Source organism: Ixodes scapularis, unplaced genomic scaffold, assembly GCF_016920785.2.
Source record: "Ixodes scapularis isolate PalLabHiFi unplaced genomic scaffold, ASM1692078v2 PGA_scaffold3__209_contigs__length_174095766, whole genome shotgun sequence".
Lineage (NCBI taxonomy): Eukaryota > Metazoa > Arthropoda > Arachnida > Ixodida > Ixodidae > Ixodes > Ixodes scapularis.
Genome location: NW_024609868.1, coordinates 158,285,508 through 158,307,726, shown reverse-complemented (window position 1 = coordinate 158,307,726; position 22,219 = coordinate 158,285,508). Strand labels below are relative to the sequence as shown.

The 22,219-nt window shown below is 45.2% G+C and overlaps 1 protein-coding gene across 1 annotated transcript in view; it reads right to left on the bottom strand.

Annotated features, from left to right (window-relative positions):
• LOC8028829 (nose resistant to fluoxetine protein 6) overlaps positions 1-22,219 on the bottom strand; it is a 138,525-nt gene that overhangs the window by 36,314 nt on the left and 79,992 nt on the right. The window contains exon 5 of the mRNA XM_040211128.3: positions 1,997-2,088. Coding sequence (XP_040067062.2) covers positions 1,997-2,088 — 92 coding nt within the window. The remainder of the gene's footprint in view (positions 1-1,996; positions 2,089-22,219) is intronic.

The following is a 22,219-nucleotide window of genomic DNA, read 5'->3' as shown; positions in this document are numbered from 1 at the left end:
TGTCTCATATCAGTTTTTGGATATTTATATCAGTTCTTATATGGATTCATATAATTATTCTTCAGTAGGGTGTGTGCAAACATTTCATTCTAATACTAACCCCCAGATTTTGTGAAAAAATGCTTTCCTGTCCACTTCTAAAAACAAACGAGGCTCCTATATATTTCTTATTAAACTGCCAATAAAGGATATCACGAAACATAAATTCACAAAGCGCTTGTTTAAAAAAATCTATATGTGCGATTACAAAAACTTTCTGAATGCCACCTCACAGTTTAAAACGTTTCTTTGGCAGGTCATACGACTAGAAAACTTTACGCTCCAAAGCATTGTGAACATTTCTAACGTCCAAAACTCGGTAACGCAGAGAGCAGCTAATTTGAACGGCGTCTTTCGCTTCGTAATTTTGAGGCATCTGTGTGGAGTTTTGCTTTGATCGCACGACTCCTTCCGAATATTTCACACAATCAGATCTCAATATTCATTGATTTTTAATTGTTGACTGTGAACCTGGTTTTATGTTCTACTGATCCCTTTAAATATTAAAGTTTTAATATAATTTATATCAATCTACACCTGTTGCCGGGGGCTAGCTTGGGGTCTAATAAAAAAAAAGTTTACAGTGAGGCAGGCAAAATATTTACATTATAAAATTAAACTAAAGAAACCACACAACAAACAAAGTAAGCATGCAAGTGTGTTTTTTTTTTCATTAAACACAAGGTTATAAGTATCCAGGCTTATATGTCCCCCTAAAAGTCAATAACACAGTTAGGCATATTAGCTTGCCTTTTCAGTTTTACGGTGTTGGATATGATATTTCCGCTGAAAATAAACTACTCTTTAATTGGAACTTTTTTTATTGAGGATTTAGACTTAAGATTAATTTAAAATTATTACTTGTTGCAGTCTTCGAATTTCATGATGACACAGGCTTTCTCTCTAATTTCTGAAGAGCACGCGGGTAACCAATTACTAATTTCTAAAGGTGCGCCTAGCGATTGACGACTTTTCGAAAAAGAGAGTATCCAAAAATATATTCAGAGACAATGAACACACAACATTAGCGTGCTAATGTCGCTGTGCCAAATACAGGCCCATGAGCAATAAGTAAATGCGTTACTAAGGCTCATTTTATTAAGCACTTTACTGGTCAAAAAACAGACAGCACGATTCCTCACGCATGCTAAAGCCACATCACGACACCTTTTGCAACCTTGGGAAATATTTTTAATTGCCTTAGTGTATACGTGAAGTGCGGGAGATCAATATGGAGTGCATTATGATGTATAAAATGCGGGTATTTAAGCGTGGAAAGGTAGAAAGACGTGTAATGTATCGTATGTGGAGTGCATGTTCTTGTGTTCCAACGTGCACGTTTAAAGTCAGATTCACTTTAGTGCCAGGTCTCTTATATCGATCACTGACATGTTTTCTATTTTGTTACCTTATAAACAATAGCACAATATACGCAAGGGGCCCTCAAAGCATTATCATTTCTTAAGAAACTATAGACTTTTTTATGATTTTATAAGTGAATGATTGTATTTTCAAAGGGTGTCTACTTCTGGACAAGGAGTCGATCATTCCTCGAGCAGCGTTGGGATTTATAGCGTAAACAATAATTGCTGCTTTCAATTTTTTTTTCGACAGTTTAGAGAGATTTTTCATGAAAACTAATTGAGCCCAAAAGACGAAGACAAGAAAGGGACACAAACACAGCGTGTACACTAACCCAGGTGTAAGAATATCGCTAACTATAGTGTGGTCTGGGGAGTTCTTTTATTAGTTTAAAATGTGCCGTCTCTTTATTAGAAGGCATAATAATATACTTCCATTAGACAAAGGGGACATAACTGTTCTCTTAGATACCGCTGCAATATTTATAATATAAATCTGACGCAAAATACAGCATGCACAATCTAGTTTACAGTTAGAAAAAAGTTCCTGGCATATATTCGAACATAAAAAAGCAATCATATCTCCAGTTACCTACCTCGAAACGCATCTTTCCCATAGCGATGTTTGTGGATGAGATCAATCGCTGTGCTTAAAACCAGGACAAAAGCCAGCACGCAGAGGAAGGTACTGAAAAATAACATTTCGATTATCATATTTTGACGTTTACTCATACATTACACATCACTTTGGGATGCTAAACATTCATAAGAACACATCATACAACAACGCACCTATCGGTGTCGGTATGGGTCAAAGTTTTGATTCGGAAAGAATTCTCAGCAAATACAAGACATTGAGGGGACCGCGTGAGATCGTAGTCACTGCAACGTTCTGGTTCACCAGGAGCAGAGTGTTTTTTTATAGAACAAATTTAATATGCAGAAAGAACGCATCAACAACTACCCGTAGCTTAGGATTCATAAAAAAAAATAGCTAGAATTTTTTGGTTGGAACAATGGTGAATAGGCGAAAATCACACTTTACGAAGTTGAGGGCAAATATTCAGCAAGCACAACTACTATATCTATCTTTTAACTCCAATACCTCTTGTTGTTCTGATATTTTTAGTAACTTGCCTATAGTGTGTAATGCTACTTTAATTAGGGAAGCAATCGAATATTACGAAAGCGGAAAAAGATTGTGGAACTTGATTTTTTTTTTTACTTTTTAGTTTGGAGCTAGGGAGGAAAAATTGGGCGCATAAAAATCATACATTTTTAAAAATAGAAAAAGTAACGCTTGCACAAAGATTGACTTACATGTTCAGCGAAGAAAATTTATTGTCTATTTTTTTGCGAGCGCATTATGAAACTTTTTACCAAGAGTACAGGCTAAACTTTGTTAACTAAAATGAGAAGTCATAGTTGACGAGACGACAGCAGCCGACATCGAAATTGAACATATCTCAAATGCATAACCTAATAACGCAATGTGAAAGAAGCATATCAAAGAGTACGGTTATAACAAAAGCATTCAGTGAGACCCCAACACTTTTTATTGTCAGTTTTAAATCTGTCTTTCATAGAAGTTCCGAGGCAATAATCTTCCTAGACCCTGTTTTTTACATACTGCGAAAATTGGTGAACGCCTAAGCATTGGATTCTATTCATATTACACACAAAAAGAAATTATCTTCCCGGAAACAAATATGGACAAATGATCAGTTGATTAGATATTATTAGAAAGAAATAAGTACAATAACAATGGCAAGTTGTCTAATTGCCTATCACCACACATAAAAACACCACTCAAATGTTTTAGATCGTAAGAAAGTCTCGTTTCGGGGTCATAACGCAGTAAGCAAACCTGAAAAACCTTAACTTTAAAATATGCGTGGCATTTACCACTCTTTGAAACGCGGCCAAGACATGGCGATAACCTCTTTTCAAAGATATATCTCAGAAACAAGGATGTTCGCGTAAACGTTTAGAGCCCAGGTTCGCAGACCGTGCCCTTCAGAAACGACAGCCAAAAGGTGAAATACGGTTAAAAAGAAAAAGGCCATGGCGTGCTTTCTCACATAAGTAAACTTCTTTTTTTATCATGGCTTTACACAAAGGGCGCGTGGCCTTCGAAATTTCACACCGTGACGAGAGGACGGTCAACCTCAACGGAAGGGTAGCTGGTGTAAACTCATAATTTTTACCCGGCGGTAAAGTTCGGTATCCTGGTCACAAGTACAGTCATTCCCCATACCATTACTGAGTAAGGCCAGCCATCGTAGATTCGCGATCTGGAAACATCGAAACTTCAGCAATCCAGGACTGAATGAAGTGGGTATCAGCACGCCCATTATATATACTTCGATAGCTATCCAACCAATAATTGAGTTTATTTAAGAAAAAGGAACAAACGGTCATATGAATGGCATATAATTGCTTCTAGTGTCAAGTACTTCTTTGAACGCACATAGTGTCCTATGGTCCATTGCCTGCAAGCAATCTGGTCTTCACTTTGGAATATTCACAACCAAACCAGGCAAATAGAAAAGGGCTCTAAAGGTAAGCGTTGAACGCACTTTGTTTTCTGCCATCATTAGCTATATTCAAGATTGCGGTTGTCTTGAAACGTAATGTGTAATGCGTCTCAACTAACAAATGCTTAACATGAAGAAAAGGAGCATCCCAAACTTGGGTTCTGGCAGGCATTCTTGAATTGACCATATAGGCACAACATCTGCTGGAATTAGATGGTGTATATTATAATATTAGCAATATTTCACCTTACCCGAAGGAAAAATCTATCAATGTAACCCTGCTTGGCAGTCAATGTTTTCTAGTGGACCGCTGACTGTGCCTAACTGTACGTCAAACATGTCTGATTGGCCAACAAGTTACTCTGACCAACAGTCAAACTCCAGTCAGACTCCACTTGTCGGCTTTCTGATGGTTTCCTGGTGGCAGTCGGCCGCCGCGAAATGCCATCAAGATGTCTTGGTGGCGATTCTGATTGTACATCGATTGGCTCTGACTGTACGTCAAAAAGCTTTGACGTGCAGACAGACATGCGGTCAAAGGACGTAAAGTTCGTTCGGATACCACTATTTCGTCAAATCTATGAATACGAAAAATAGTCTATGCACAAGAAAACGATTTCGGGACGTGAGCCCATAAAACAGCTGATGTTAGAGATATGACACGCAGCCGACCGACAACCTTGATCAGAAGCCCGCCGAAACGCCGAAAACGCCACTTCGCTCACTTCGGTTCGACAACGTTGGGTTTGACCATAGAGGCTTCGCCGAGCTTTCATGAACGGTCGCTCTCGACTCGTTTTGTTTGCCCGCTTGCTCCAACCTGTCGATCCTGCCCGGGCTCTGCAGTGTTTTATGTTTTAGTAGAATTTCTACTCGACAAGACCCAGCCTGTTGTGAGTTCCGACGATGTAAGGGACTTTAGCGGTGTAGTTGAAGACGACAAGGTGTACCAGGGGATCTATGTTGGACAAATGTTTCGTTTCTCCTAAAAGAAACGGAAGTGACGACATCGCGTCTGATTGGTTGAGGCTCGAATGACGAAAGTTCCCTACGAAAATGTGGGCGGAGACGGCGAATTGCCCCCACCGGAAGTGACATCACTTTGACGTATCGTTTCCTCGGTGTTTCGTCTGAAAAGGGAACAAGTCTGTCGATGGTCTCTTCGCGGTAGCGAAATTGGAAACACGGCGTCTCGGAGGCAGAGCGACAGTCTTTCTATTGTTCAACTTTTTTTTTTCGTCCGGAAAGGCTCCACCGGCTGCACCGCGACACCGCGATGCCTTTGAACTACCGGAGGAAGCTTTTCGGAGGTAGTACCGTCTCACCAAGAATGTGGTCCGTTGATTGTGCGACGAACTGCGCGAGGAGCCAGAGTTGAGGCTGCGAGGTTCGTGGACGGTGATGTCTGTGGAACAGCAAGTATTGTGCGCACTTCGCTTTTACGCCACGGTGAGCAAACTGTGCGGGGAGCTTTCAGGGCATGGTGGCGAGCGAAGAGCACATAGCGAGGAATCAGGCTACAGTCGGCATCGTTGTGCGGGCTGTGTCCCTCGCTATTGTGCAGCGTCTGGGGATCCGGCGCGGCTAGATCGACTTTCCCCAGACAACCGGCAAGAGGGACGACGTCGAGAGGGGCTTCCAACGGCTCGGCAGGATACCCGGCGTCATCGGTTGCGTCGACGGGACGATGATCGCCATCGGAGAACGACCCCACCGTCACGAAGGCGGCGTATTGGTGCCGCAAACAATTCTACGCTCTGAACGTGATAGGGGTATGTACGATCACATATATACTACGTCTCACCTTAGCATGAGTGCAAGCGCGAACGGCTTGACTGGAGCACTCGCTGCACGAGCGCTCGTGCAGCCGTCGGGGCTTTATCCAAAGCAGCTAGCTCGCGCTTTTAGCTATAGATCAATGACCGTTCTGAATGGGTTTGAAAAAGAGCGTAACGCTAATGCGGTGTGGATATGCCATTTTATAAATGAGAGTTGTGAATGGTTAGTACTCGTTCATCCTACGCACAAGCGTTTGTTCGACGAAGGAAGGGAGGGTTTGTTAGCTGAAAAGCTTTCGATCTCTGTTTGTTTTCATGTCGTGTTAAGCTTTTAAGCATTAGTCCCTATCCTGCATGATAAAGTGTAAACTCTCCTTTGAAGAAAAAAAAATTTGCCTAAACTATTACGTGGATCAAAGGTAGTGGCTATTTATCATATAATTTTAATCTTTGTAACGGACAGCGCTCTGTCTGTGTCCTCCTTCATTCACTTCGTCGTTTTTTTTTTGTTTTTTTTTTGCGCTGTTTTAATACTTTAAATTTGTAAATTACATAATTTATGGTGTTGTGTTGGTCAGCATGTAAATAGTGTTTGACAGGGCCCCATGACAATGAGTGCAATCAATTGTTTTTGGATTCACTTGAATTAATGTCGACATATGTCTCACTATTGCAGGTGTGACGCCGACTGCCGGGTGATGAGCATCGATCGACCCACGATATCCTGGGTCGTTGCACGACTCCTTTGCGTGGCGCTACTCGTGGCTCCGGAGCAACTTCGAGCAAGGCCGGCTGATAGACGATGGCAGGCTCCTGCTCGGTAAGCATACTTTATTTGTTGGTTCTGTACATGATGGCTCTGCACCACTTATAAGCTACAATATCACATATACTGTTCCAAACATGAATAACTGGCATGCGCTCTGGCCATACCTGTGACACGTCTCCTTGGAAACACTCTGACGCAGCTGTCAACTACGGGGGGGGAGAGGTTAGGTTGCAAACAGCAGTTTTACCTGCTTAGTTGTCAACAATTTTAAAGGAATAGTACAACGAAATTTCGGTGCTTATTTTTTGGTCTATACGTGTTCAAAAGAGCAGTATCACATCGGACACATCCATATCTTGTTAAAAAAGGCACAAAAAGGCATTTAAAAAAAATTAGGCGATTAGCAAAGAGCAATTTCTAGATGTCGCTAAAGCCGTTTGTAATGCCCGTCTAGGAACCTTGACAGGTGGTGATGATAACTGTCTTACCTAGAACTATACATGCTTTGAACCTGACGTCATACGGACAGCTGTACGGCGAGCACAAAAGTGGAGGGAGGAACTCCACACTCAACGGGACTCTCTTTTGTGTGTCCCAAGATGATAGAAGATTAACCCGTCGCTAAAAATTCACACAAAGCAGCTTTGGGGTTAGTTGCGGTGGCCCGATCGCTGGCGTGCTTCGACCGCTTTGGTTGCTGGAACAGCTAGGGCATCCTGACGACGTCTGCCTCACCGCAGCTTTGCTCATCCCGAGATAAACTACATCACAATTGCACCGGATTTGACGTGCTCTCAGCTGGCTGCTCTCCGAGCGCTTGCCAGTGTGGGCTGTTTATAATGAAAAATACAGCCATCAGGCTCAAAATATAAATGTGCAATTGTCATTTACGGGTATTGTGGATCATATTCAGCCTATTTCTGAACACGACGGGTATATTTCAACTGTCGTTCTAGTATTCTTTTAAAGAGAACAGCGTTAATATCTTACATTTCCTTCTCTGACTCTGCAGGTGACAGCGGCTATGCCTTGGAGCCTTGGCTCATCACCCCTGTCCCTGGATTCCACGCGACCTCCACCGCTTGCGGCCGGTTTAATAAGGCACATTCTTCGATAAGGTCCGTTGTGGAGCGCTGCATTGGGCTGTTGAAAAGCAGATTCCAGTGTCTGCAAAGGCATCGGACTCTGTATTATCATCCAACAACAGCCACCGTCATTATATCGGCGTGTGCAGTGCTCCACAATATCTGCCTTTCATCGAGGGAGCCAGAATCGGAGCCAGACTGTGACCCCGACAAGCCAAGGTTGGAGTCTGGGCCAAGCTCGGAGGGGTCAGTGGCGGATAACGAGAGGCTGGCTCCTGCCCACCCTCGGGTCAGCCTCTCGGACAGGGGCAGGGCTCCGAGGCAGCGCCTTGTTGCCCAGTTCGGAACCCGCCACGGCCGTGCCTCCCTGGAGCCCCACGGAAGCCATGATGGCAGTTGCGCCCACCAGGGACACCACCAGCGTTAAGGAGTCCGTCGCCACAACGGAGGTCCCGCCCATCAGGGACGCCACCGACGACAGCGAACCCCTCGTCGTCCTCACCTCGACTGACGCCCTCGCCACCAAAGAAGCCCCCCCCCCCCCCCCCCCCCATGGCAGCATGTGCTTCAGTTGTTGCTCCACAGTCATGGCCGTCCATAAGCTCCACAGTGTCAACTCCAACGCTTTGCGCAGTTCATCGCACAACCACCGTGTTATCTTTACGGACATGTAGAACTGCCTCCGAAAAGCTATTCGGTGCATCACGGTGATGTTGATAGAGCCTTTTTTTAATTTGCAAGCAGGGTGCATAAGATGCGTGGGACAATAACAGAAGGTTTTGTAGGGTTATTTAGCTAGCCAACGGGGCATCTGGCTCGCCCTTGTAGGAAACAGAGAACTCAATGAGGCTACTGGTGAGACCTGTTTTGCTTCTTTTACTGCAATATATTGTTTGTATCGGGTTTGGACATTGATTCATTTTCTCTACACTTCCATTGCCCTGCTCCATTTTACAATCTATTATGGCTACCACAGAGCCAAGTGTATTACTCGATAATCGCATATTGGATTTGTGTCTGTTTGAATGTATAAAGAAGACAACAAGCAGTTTGTCCTTGAAAGTGCTTTCTTTTTTTTATAACAATGCCGTAACGTGAAAATAAACATGTTTGAAAACAAAGGTTGCAATACTTTCTTTAAAGTGAAATTGAGCATGGACTAGTAAACACCATATAAATTCTTTGTCATTATCCAGGCTATATCACAGACATTATTTCACACTTCACTTAAATCAGCACACTGCCATTTCGTTTGTGTTTTGTCACACGTGGAAGCATGGCAGATTCCATAGTAGAGGAATATTGAGATCAACAATGATATAAGAAAACAAACAAAAAACACAGTGACACAGACGAAGGAAACAGGACAAGACACACTCTCAACTGAAGTTTATTGGAAATTCAACTTCAGTTGAGAGTGCACCTTGTGCTGTTTCCCTTCGGCCGCGTCCCTGTGTTTTTTTTTTTTTCGTCGCTTTTCTGTTTGCAATGAACGAACTGGCCCAAATCTCCACTTTATTACGATATAAGAAAAATGGCAAACCTGGAGGCTAGTTTCAGGCGGGTGGCAAGTTGTGGCGAGAGTGCAGGCCTCTTGGTTTCAAATAAAGAAAACCCGGGAGCGCCCAGGGCCGAGTCCTCGCCCACCAGCGTCAAAATACGTGAGTATGATGACGCCAGTGAGCGCACCCGGGCGCCTCCGCCCCTTGTTTGCCTGCGGCTAAAGGAAGTAAATCAAAAGCTTGGTCCACACTATGAGTAGACCACGCAAATTACCTCGCCTGTTTCGCCACCTCCGTAGCCTGCGCCCGCGCCTTCGACACCCGCATGGCCCAGTAGCGTTTCCAACCTTCCGGCTCCTTCCTTGGAGGCCCGAGGAAGTTGAGCCGGGAGGTTAGCTCGTTCCAGAGACGAACTTTGTCGTCTCTGGACAGCGCCGGGCTCAGCTCAGTTGCGCCGCGTACCAGAGAGGCCACATCCTCCCGTTTCTTGAGCAGTCATGAGCGCCAGTAATTTGAACTAGGCGCTCATCCGCGTCCCGCATGTTGTTCTAACCTTTTATGCGAGTTTACTCCATCTAATATTTTCTGGAACCGCTACAAAATCAGCCGTTCATTTCAATAGAACACGTGTATTTTTTTACTTTGACAAGTTTCTTTAAAAAAGAGCCGATGTGAAGGTCGCCGTCGCAAGGGATTGGCTGCCATCGCTTGACTAAAAGCAGAAAATGCCTTTCCGGTTGCCGGAGAAACGGACGCTTGCGTAGGGACTAGGTTCCAGATAGGTACCGCCAGGAAAGCGTAGGTACGGCAGGGGGACAGCGTAGCTACTTCCGCTCTTCGGTGGTTGGCTCTTGACGCCTGTCAAGTGAGTGACAGACGCCAATCTTGCCATGTCGTCACGGCGTCAAAGAGGGCGGTTTCGCGGTGTGCGCCGTTGCTTGGTTACGCGTCTCCCGCCGCTACGTCACTTCTGTTTCTAGTTTCTCGAAAGTCCAACATAGGTCCCCAGGTCTACTGGGCCGGAGACGCGCGAACAAAAGGATCGTTCTACCGCGCGAAAGTACTCTACATGGCAGGTGAGTAGAACTGAAGTACGGCGAGTGATGTACGAGTGCTTTGCATAAAATGCTGAAGTCTTAACTGCATTTGCAACCGAAGCATCTCGTATAAAACGGATGGTGAACTCGAGTTCTCTAAGAAACGGCGTAGCATAGCGAGGATTCCACTTCCGGCTGCCGAGCGCGACGGACGTGTTATCATGTGCTCCGTCGGAGCGGCAAAAACGGCCGTGTCAGGCCGTGGTACATCTGTTTCTGGAAACCCGGAGGAATACAAGATCATCCTGCCCACTCTGCCTACTGGATACGTTGCCACCAACTCTGTTATTCTTCACTGCGATGTGGAAGGCCGGCCATACCGGATCCAAGACTTTCGCGACGAACTGCGGCGGCTGGAGGTGCTGAAAGACCTGGCGTCGGCGGGGCCGCACCAAATGAATCACGTGTGGATGCTCCGACTGCACACGCTCCAAGCGAAGCAAAGGTTAGTGGATGCAAAAGAGTTGACCGTGAAAGGGGGGCGTTGCCTCGTGCTGGACCCCGCCAACGCGGCGGTCAAACTCAAGCTGCATTGGGTGCCTTACGACGTACCGAACTGCCAAGTAAAGAAAGAGATGGAGCGGTATGGCAAGGTGTCTGACATAACCAGAGACTTCTTCCGGGAGAAGGGTTTTGAGGCTGTCGAGTCGAACACCCGGTCTGTACGCCTGACCCTCAAGGAAGGCTACACCACCGACAGCCTCCCCCATGAAATCCGTCTGGAAGGATGCAAGGTCCTTGTTGTCGTACCAGGACGGGCCCCGCTGTGTCTTAGATGCAGGCGGAAGGGGCACATCCGACGAGACTGCCGCGTCCCGCGCTGTACAGACTGTCACCGGTACGGCCACGAGACGGACGACTGTGTTAAGACGTACGCTTCTATCGCCCGAGACCGCAAGTCGGAGGACAATTCCGACTACGTCATGGACGACGCTGAAGCCGAGGAAGCCGTAGGAGGGTCACCGCCCGCCGCCCTGACACGGACGGAACCAAGCGGAGCGTCGAAACCCAACGACGACGGGGACCCTGACGCAGCGACTCCATCACAGGATCCTGAGGCGACGGTGCAGGTGCAAGTCTTGACCGGTGAGGGAACGAAGGAGCAGCTCGACGGTCAGAAAGCGTATCGTGAACGTGCGGCAACGACGGTAGGCCATCCTGAACACGACGACAGCAACGGAGGAGCGGACGACAGCAAAGACGTCGACATGGACTCAAGTCTGACCGGGAAGCGACCGGCTGTTGCACCAGAACCAGCCGGCGGGACTGCTACTCATGGGACTGCACCCAAAAAGAGTCGTGCAGTGAAACCGCGTTTTTCGACGGAAGACCGTCGCAAAGAAGACTCGCTGTGAGTTTCCACAATCACCCCGGTGTTTTAAGTCTCCGGATACAGGATGAGGCTCAGTTGGGTAGCGTTCCTTTCTATTCGATTTAATTTCAATGCTCAACGACTCGAGCAGTTTTTTATTTAACGAGTCCGTACGATTCGCGACTTTAAACGTACGTGGCATAAACGCACGGAAGAAACAATACCAGCTGCAGCGACTACTGGCTGAAGAGAAAATTGATTTTCTAGCGCTCCAGGAGACAAAAATGGCCTCCGACGACGAAATAGAACAAGCGCTGCGGCCTTTCTTGAGCCGTTACGAGGTGTGCGTCAGTCACTCGAATGGGATGTCGGCAGGCTGTTTTTTGTTTTTGGCAAAGTCAGTGCCACTGCGAGACTTGAATGTCGTCGTTGATGAGCTGGGGCGCTTTGTTTTGTGCGACTTCACTTTATTTAACCGTGACTGGCGAGTCATGTGCATCTATGCACCCAACAGAGCGAACGAGAGAGTATTGTTCTTTCAGTTTCTAAGCTCGTACATGCAGTGCGACAGAATAGTGGTTCTTTTGGGAGACTTCAATTGCGTATGCAGCCAGGCTGATCGAAGTTCAGGCGTGTCGTACCGAGATAGCAGCGTAGAATTACTAACCGAAATGTTGCAAGAGCACGATCTGGAAGACGTAGCGCGCTCGAGGGCCAATCGCGACACTCTCCGTTTTACTCATTTTCAAAGGTCATCTAACGCGCGTCTAGATCGAATCTACATGTCGGCCGAAGTAATCACCAATGTATCAGGCTACGTCGTGAAGCCCCTTTTTTTCACAGATCATTGCTTAGTCACTGTGACTCTGGGAAACAACAAGCAGCCTAAGAACAAATTTAGTTGGGACTTGTGGAAAATGAACAACCGGTTGCTAGACGACGCTGTTTTTGTTGAGAGCGCAATAGAGACGCTAAAGAAAATTGCCTCCGGAAAAGAAACATCCTTCCTTGAAAAATGGGAATATTTTAAAGAAGAGGTCAAACAAACGGCAATTGAAAGGTCTTCCTACTTAAAGTACGTGTCAAAAAAGAAGGAGAAAGAATTGCAGAAGTATTGGCATGAACTTTTTGAAAAAGAAGACAAAAACCCGTGCACGAACGTGGCAGAAATAAAAAAAGTGAGAAGCCAGTTAGATAACTTACACCAAGAGCGTTATCGCGGTGCGATCGTGCGAGCTAGAGCAGATAAGTTTTTGTTGGGCGAGCAGCCCACTCGACGTGCCCTGGCCGAAGAAAGAAAGTACGCGCAAGATAAGGAAATCACGATGATTAGTCACAATGGTACTATAAGTGGTGACAAAACGTTTATAGAGAATGCCTTTCTTGAATATTATAAACAGCTATTTGGAGGCTGCCAGCAGCAGATTAACACGGATGAGATTGACAGCTTACTCCAAGGAACACCACAGCTTACAGATGATGAAAAAGAGTGGTTGGAGGAACCAATCACGCTCGGAGAAATAGAACGCGCAATAGATGGTTTGCCGGCGCATAAAACGCCCGGACCTGACGGCATAAGTGCCGAATTTTATCAAAAGTTCAAAGATTTAGTAGCCCCTTTTTTTCTGGAAGTCTTTCGCGAGGCATATGAATTCAAAGCATTACCACCTTCCTTTCTGAAAACGTATACTGTGCTTATACCGAAAGGCACTGATGCGAATGCGGCAAGGCGCGTAAGTGAGTACCGACCGATCACTTTATGCAACGTCGATTATAAAATTTTTGCACGGGTTTTAACTAAGAGACTCCAGCAAGTCATATGTAATTTAGTAGGTGAACACCAAACATGTGGCATACGGGGAAGGTGTATCCAAACAAACGTACATGTCGCGCGAACAATTTTAGACACTGTTAGCAACGAAGGAGGCCAAGTGGCGATGCTGCAGATAGACTTACAGAAGGCCTTTGATCGTGTCCGACACGAGGTGCTCTGGAAAGTGCTAGAACGCGGTAATGTAGGGGCAGTTCTTTTGGAGGGAGCACGCATGTCGTACGCTGGGTGTGTTACACAATTAGTTATCAATAATTCTCTGACCCCTAAAATACCTGTATCTTCCTCCGTGAGACAGGGGTGTCCCATGTCACCGTTGTTGTTTGCGTTGTACTTGGAGCCCTTTTGTCTGAGTGTTATTCAAAGTGAAAAAGTGCATGGTTTTAGAATGGACTCAGTTGAGACAAAAGTGTTGTCTTACGCAGATGATATTGCTGTATTTTGTAGTGACAAAAGAAGTGTAGAGGAAGTTTTAAAACTCACACAGTCATTTTGCGCCTCCACGGGTGCCGTAGTGAACCTCGATAAGTGCTCCGGCGTTTGGCACGGTACTTGGGCTACAACACCAGCTTTGTACGAAGGTATTCGATGGCAGTGCACCCCGTGCAAGTATCTGGGAGTCCCACTACAGCACCTGAGGAAAACAAAGCCTTACTGGGAAAATGCCGTTGAGGACATAAAGAAACGCACCGCCTCATGGCGTAATCGTGACCTGTCTATTTTTACGCGAGCAACCGTGTGCAACATCTTCCTGACCGCGAAGATTTGGTATGTCCTACAGGTGCTATGCTGCCCCAGAATCTATATCCAGAAGATGCACCGCGTGTTCGCACTATTTATCTGGTTGTCATCAAGCGAGCCGATGTGTCGGGACAATCTGTTTCGTCGTGTGTCCAAGGGAGGGGTTGGACTGTCGCATCTTTTTATTCGTCAAACTGTGTCGCGGTTTCTTTTTCTGCGTGATCAGCGACACCCCCTTTTACGAACGATGTTTCAGACAAGGCTCAGGGACGCCCTACCGTCCTTTTTTGTCGCGTCAGACTCGGGGCCCCCAGCCAAACCAGTTGGGTTTATAAAGGAAGTTATAGAAGCCTTTCATTTTTTGGACGTAAGATTTTCACGGGAATATTTATCAACAGTATCGCGCAAAAAGTTGACGCGCGACCTCCTCGAGTTGTTATTCCCTGCTCCGTTGTATAGACTTCCTTATGTTTCGTGTCCGGGACAAGATGTTCTTGCCCGGGTAAAGAAAATGTGCGTCCCGCCTAGTGTCAAAACCTTTTTCTTCCGCCTCCATAGTGAAACGTTGCCAGTGAAGGTATGGCTCGATAGACGAGGCATTTACGTCCCATGGAGTGTAAATTGTCTACTTTGCAAACAACCGGAGACGATTGAACATGCATTCTTGTACTGCTGGGATGCAGTGTTCTTCTGGGACGTTTTGCAGCGGACTTTGAAAAAGGATTTGCAGGTCAATCCTTTTTCAATTCGCTTCCTCCCGGTGGAAAAGCATCAAAGCGTACCCTATGATATGTTTATGGTATTAGGATTGCATAGCCTTTGGAAGTCTCGCATGGCGGTGCGCCACGCAGAGCAGCACCCTAAGTCGGCCCGCCTGTTTTTTGTCGAACTTGTTGTCCAAGTGAAGAGCGTTGTTGAACGTTTTGAAACCCCGCCAGAGTGGTTCAACCTGTTAGAAGAACTAACAGGAATGAAGGAATTTTAATCCTACGGACGGCTCCAAGTCGGAGTACATGGGTTTTTAATGTGTGATGTGCGACTTGTGCGCAATCAAAAAAAAAAAAAAAAAAAAAAAAAAACGGCGTAGCATAGCGGTTACGGTGGCCGATTTGTGCGCAAGTGGTCGCGGGTTCGATCCGCGGTGGTCCTGCTTTTTTTTTTCTCGAACATTTTGTTTTATTGAGGCATTTGGCGATGTTTATGAGTGCGTATAGCTTTACTCTTATATAAATGCTGCCCTTGTTGATGAAATTCCCTTGGAATTGACAGTTCGACGTCATCTGATCTGATGGTCTATCACGTTCCACCAAGGCTCCTGACTGGCTGTCAGTGTCCCAAATTACGTACCTTGATGGAATTTTCAATAGGGTATACAATCTGTGCAAGAAATATACTTGTTTGGTGTTGTTCTTCTTACGAAGAATTACGCTGATCACAATCTGTGGCAAATAGGGCTGTAATTCTTACCCTGCACAAATGGCGACTTAGCATTGAATACTTACTATAAGGCTAAAAGAAAGCGAAATCAAGGATATATCGCTGCATATTGTGAGAACTGAAATACTGGAATTGGTGTACCATAGCGATGCAGGACGATTATTTTTTAATGAAGCCTTTTCGTTTTATTAATAAGAGCGTTTGTATGACAATCAATATTAAAGGTCTTAGGGCATCAGCAGTGAAGGAGGGGAGAAAATATCTAAACATGTTTACTAATGTAAAACTCTCAGCTGCGACTACTAGTCAAGTATTTCAAATGTATATAATTTGGAAAACACGACAATAATTAAAAAAAATATTTGAAAAAAAGATAGCAACGAAATATAGTAACATAAAATGTATTTCTATTTTCTGAACACGGGTTGTCACTGAGGAAGTGATGTTTAAACAAAAGAATAGGATTACGAGGTCAGCAACGTACAATTTTGAGGTTCGCAATACATTAGTTGAGGAAACAATCACCACAGTTATTTGGCTAGCACACTAAACTAATAACCTTTTTAATATTGTTTTTCTTGATCACTTTAATTTTCAAGAGAGTCATTATATGAAGGTAAACTGATACAACAATGTGTAATTCCAACACGTTTGCAGATATTCATTGATCTGTTTTTGCGTTCTCGGCGCTTGAAAACTTGGTCAAACAAACAAAGAGCGTCGAAACATACGCCCGGAGTAAAGATGAGAGCTAAGCCGTAGTCCACCTGCGCGGCTCGCCATTATTTCGGCCACGAGTCCTTGGTGGATGTGCCGACGTCGCGCTGCCCAGATAATGACGGACCACTCCGAAACAAGTACGTCACTCTCTTAAACTTTGGGTCAAAGTGTCAAACAAAACAAAATGTACAACTTGAAAAGAATATCTAAAATTGTACATTTCGACTCGACGGACGCCATGAACTCGATAGCGAAAAACATGCAAGTTCGTTCAATTCAATTGTTACGTGTATTTGGATACAGATAAAAGTTTATCTAAAAAAAGAAAGCTTCAGCACAATTACTTTTTGACGTTACCGTCTGCATCCGAAAACCTCTCAAAATGTAAGAGAAGAACAACTCGGTCGTACTCAAAGAGTGTGAAGGGGCATTCTGCCGGACATTCCGCAATGGACGTTTTGCCATCCCTCGACTTTAACTTTGACCAACCATTCAGAGCATGAAACATTCCATCAATAATGTTCGGGCCTCCATCGGCGCTTCCCCCCAATTTGCATACGTTGCTCTATCTTTGACGTTCAAGCTACCAGAGTCCTGGGCATCGGACGCGGAAATATGGTGATTTACGATAGACACTTCGTTCCGCAAGAACATCACGTCACAACTCTCAAGATTCGATCACGTCCGGGTCACCGATTGAAGGGGCTATCCCTTTGTAATTCATTTAAACTGTTTACAACTATACTATAGCTTTTTCGCAAACCGTCGTGACAGTCGATATTAAACTTTTTCCGATATAAATTTTTCGATTGTTGTTTGTTTGAGTTGTTCGAGGCATTAGAAGTGAGCGCCACGGAATTTCACGCCCACTTCGAGTATAATTATATTCAAGTCATCGAGAGCAGGGGTTTTCCGGGGGACATACGGCATCCAAACTATCACAAAACGTAATGAGAAGTCTCTTGCCGCGCCGGGGCGCCTTACCGGAACGTCGTGCCTACTTGTGATGAGCGGTCTTACTTTGGTCAGTCCTCGAACGCCGGCGTATACGTCTAGACGTTGGGGCGTAGACCTCGGCGTCTTGAAGCACCACCTCGTGCACTAGGCTTTCGTGAGAAAAACTAGCCACAGCAAATTTCCTTACGCAACACGACCGCCAGAGAGCAAGCCACGAGTGCTAACGGGCCATCGAGGGGCGGGAAGTGCGAGAACGATCAGTGGCCGCCAAGGCCTTCTCTAAAGGTCGAGCGGCTGGGCGAGCCAAGCGGGCCACAGGAGGAACGGGAGGAAGGGTAGAAGGGAGGGAAGAGACGCAACAGAGGGCGCGAGCGGGCGAGGACGATAAGTTCGTCTCCGAGCGATGTTCCTTGGTGGGACTGCTCTCAGCCCTTCAAATCCAATGAAAAACAAGACCTTGTCCGTCGTCGATCGTTTTTCGGCGCTTGTCAGCGTTTGTTTCGGGTGTTGGTCATTACAGTAGGCAGCATCAGAGACAGAAAACTTTGTGTGGTGCCGCCGGGCAAAAAGTCGTGTTCGTCGCTCTAGTGGGAGGAGGATGTATCGTGTTCCCTAAGAATCCACCAATGCATCTTCACGTAATTTCTGCTTTGTGCTTCGGTACCACGTCTTCCTACAATTTAAAGGGACACAGACACCCCTCAAAATGTTTTTTTTTTTTCATTTTTGCCAGGCGCTTTATTATGGTGTCGGAGGACTACCCAATTATTATTTTGCAACAGAGTAGCGTATATTTTTAATAAAGCCAAAAGACGCGACTGCTCGAAACCGAAATCGAAACCCGCCCTCGGAGGGCGGAGAAGTGGAGAGGGGAGAGCGAGTGGCGGAAGTCGCGTGGCTACACTCGTACCGTGCTCTTCTTTTTTTTTCCCTCTGCTTAGCAGACGACATGCGTGGCGGCGTAGCGGGAACTGTTTGCCACGCGATTTTTTGCGTTGGGTGAAGATGTTGCGTTAAGAGCTGGCTCACATACATTGCGTCCGAAAAAAATTGGCATTGTACGACAGATTTTCCGAAAGATCAACGGGGTCGGCACCAATGGCTGGCTGCAATTCCTGTGGAACATTTAGGGTAACACCTCGGAAAGTGGACGCTACCTGATTTATATGCTCCTTGTATTTTGTGGAAAGTGATTACATTGAGTTCGCAGGGGTCAAAAAGGAAATCCCATACCATTTAGTTCAGCGACGTTTCGTCCACAACATTTGTTTGCTATTTTTTGTTTGTTGCTTTAGTGATAAATGTGAAAAAATAAAAAAGTAAACAACGCAAAATGTTTGGAAAAATAAATAAAAAGGTATGCCATCATTGGGGATCGAACCCGGTCCTGCCGCGTGTGAAGCGGACGTCTTTCCACTGATCTACTGGCAACTCTTTCTTCAGTAATAATGCAGCCGGTAAACTCTTAGTTTGAAAGTTTGCTGCCGATTTTCCTCCAGCAAAAGCACTCCCGGGCCGAAGTCGAGAAGCACCACGAATGGCCGACATTCGCACCTAATAAAGAGATCACAGGCGTGCATATTCAACTCGAAGTAGACACGTTGTGCTTGACGCTTGCGCGAGCGATGTCTTCAGCCACGAGAAAGGAGCGACGGCTCGCCGACGTCTTCGTGCAAATCGGCTTGGTGGTCGGGCGTGTCGTACGGAATGAATACCAATTATTTTGATCAGTCCCCAATTCTTCTTTTAAAGGCAGGCAGTATTCGCCGGTACCGCGAGCGACAGTTCTGCAGTAGAGGTCCCACGCCCGTCGTCCGCTAGCTGCCAGCTTCCGGTTCTCTGTGAAACTTTTCTTTTCAATCAACGTATTTGCAGCTTTTTAAAAGCCACGAAAAAAATGGGTTTCTTTTTTTTATATTTTAAATAGTGAGTGTGTGCCTTCAGTGACCAACGACTTCGATTAAATTTGGTGGTCGCGTCGTAACCTTAGAAAACCGCCCGTGACCACGGAAAAGAGAGTGAGCGAGACTCGAAACAGCCAGTTCTTGATCGGCGGTGTTCGGGCGGAAAGAAATCGAATTTCGAGTCGTTAATTGTGTTATGGGTAGTTGGGCTCTCATATGTCATGAACAACTAAAAAGCTTGGCGAGCAATAAATACCCTGTCAGTGTCCCTTTAAATGCCCGAAAGAATAGCGCAGAGCACACTTTTTGTTTTCTGAATTTCGGCAACAGCTCTGGCATATTCTGACGCCGGGTAACGCATCTCTCATTGAGAATTCATCATTCAAGTTAATATTTCTAATGTCAAGTGGCGTATTTCATGCACTGCTTTCCCCGCTTATCACACGAACACTTTCTTTTTGAAGTCAGCCGCGGTAGATAAGGTTATCCTGCCCGAACTGCCCGAACAAGAAAGTGATCACGCGGTATAGTAAAAACGCTTTGCATGTTCACATACCGGTTGCTGGTTAGAAGCGCGTGGAACCTGCATGCGGTTTCTCAGGCTGCTACTCTCCCAAAACGCTTTTTTGTTTGGTTTTTATCCACAACATTACAAGGCAAAACCGTCGATTGTTCTGGTTGGTGACGGACAGGGCAAAGGAAACACAATGCAAATTCACCTCGATGAAGAACGGAAAGACCTTCGCTAGGCAAAGCATGGGATCATCGCTGTGGCGGATTAACTAAGTTGTAGATTTGGACACAATCGTGGTGTTTCTATGGAAAGTTTTCAGTTCTTAAACTGTTCTTTACTTTAAAATAGTTCGAACGACCTTCGATTGTCTCGTTTAGTATGTTCCATGTCAATTAACGAAGTATTATAATATGTTGGAATCAGTTTAGGGCAGTAGTTCGCGACTTAGGTACAATCATGGATGTTTTTCTTCTAACTGAGATTAATAATAATGAGGAAATCACAAATCTTTTTTCTATTCCTGGTTATGCTGGTTTTGCATTTACAAGACCGTCTGGTCGAACGTGGGAGGTATATCCGTTTATGTAAACATTTGGTACGCAGCTCAGATTGCCATAACAATGACACATGCTGAGTGCATAGATCGCCAGATAGCTTCCAAGGGTTTTTTGTCTTCCTCATTTCAGTGTATCGTTCGGGGTCAAGAAACGCGAATTTATTTATTGAAGAAGTTGATAAAGCGCTATCCGAGCTTAGCGCGATAAGTCAGTTATGTTTGGCAGAGGACTTTAATAAAAGTAACATGAATTCCTTACGCCATATTGTATACGACTATTTTAATTTAATTCAACCTACGGTATGAAATATGCAAAACATGCACCCACACAGAAAGAATTTTTGGGGGACAAATTAGTTTCGTCATGTATCGGTCTTATTTATATTAGTATATTTAACAAAACCACGAAAGCCGCAATGAGAATAAAATAAATAGCGTTTTTATCACATTCTTGCTTTCCAGATGAGCTGAAAAAAATGAACTATTCAAATAAATCGATGAAAACATAAAAACTGTTCAAGTGCAGTTAAAAAAAAATATTAGATAGCCACAACTGGAAAGTTTTTTTTTTTTTGTTTAAATTGGGTAGCAGCATTAAATTTGTAGGATACGTTAGTTGACCAAACATCTCAATTTTGATCCCTGTGTAAAAAAGGTGAAAACAAAAATATCATCAACCTGACCAACAATGGCTGACGCCAGAAGTTTTATCTACAATAAATTATAGCAACTTTCTTTGGAAACGTTGCAAACATTCGCCAATATACCCTATTGAAAAAGGCCAATATGAACTCGGCTTATTGGAAATATTGTATTCCAATGAAGTTGATGGAAACCAATAAAAACTTATTGTTATTCGATTAACCCCATACGCACGATGGGAATTCAAATCGGAGCACAATATCCCGATATAGTATGCGGTTATTGGTATACAACAGGATATTGGAGCACAATATCCCGATATAACTTGCGGTTATTGGTATACAACACGATATCGGAGCACAATACCCCGATATAATACACGGTTATTGGAATAGAATACTACACCGCGTGCATATTGGTGACCGACATGGACATACTGTACGGCCACACGATATATAAATATCGGTTGTCGATCACGGGCCCAAAGGAGAATACAATATCGCGTGGATAAATCTCAGAACGAATTCCAAGTTACCAACATGAATTACGTCGGCATATACCGCGGACTAAGAGGATACGTAACACAATATTGATCGCCCGTGAAGCAACATGTGGATATCGGTACGCCCCCATATACGACATCGCGTGAATGATATTGTAGAACAGCATACGGCAATACGAGAGAGAACGATATTGGAGGTGGATACACACAGAACACAAACGTTCCGCGTTGCAAACACATTCACATTGATCAAAAGCGCAAGTGTACGTACGACACACAGTACACACAGCCTCGAGCGCTTGAAATGCTAGACAACCACCAAACCATTCAGAATAACTAGCTGGGACACCCGAGACCTACCTTTCAATGAGAAAGCCCAATAACGACGTGCTCATTGGAGTGATCGTTTTCAAACAGATGTTTATTGCAGTTTTAATGAATCAAAAGTTAGGTGACCGATGTTGGAACCCAAATCGAACGCGATACGTGACAATGTCAGTTCGCACGATAAAATCATGAGGGTTAATGTGCTTGACAGGTCACGTGCTTCTTATTTGCACATTTATCGATATTGACCCACCTTTCCGGGTAATCCTACGTCGTACACAAAATCCACAACCACACACGAGCACATTTCACCCACCCCTCTTCGTCGCCTGTTTCGCAAGATTCACACACTGTAAAAAACGACGGGAAAAATGCGTGCATTTACGCCATCAAACGATACGTTACAGACTCGTTTTATGAGAAAAGTTTCCATCGTCAACCCTCGCGCGCGAAAGCTCGAGCGCTCGAGCTCCGGAGGCAGTTCGAGCTCCGAAGGGAGGCGAGCCGAGCGAGCCGCGAGCCCGGCGCGCCTGCGCGCATGCGCTGCCTGCAGGTAGCCCATCGAGCCAGACGAGCGGCTGAGCGAGCCGCCGAGTGGCCGAGCCCGC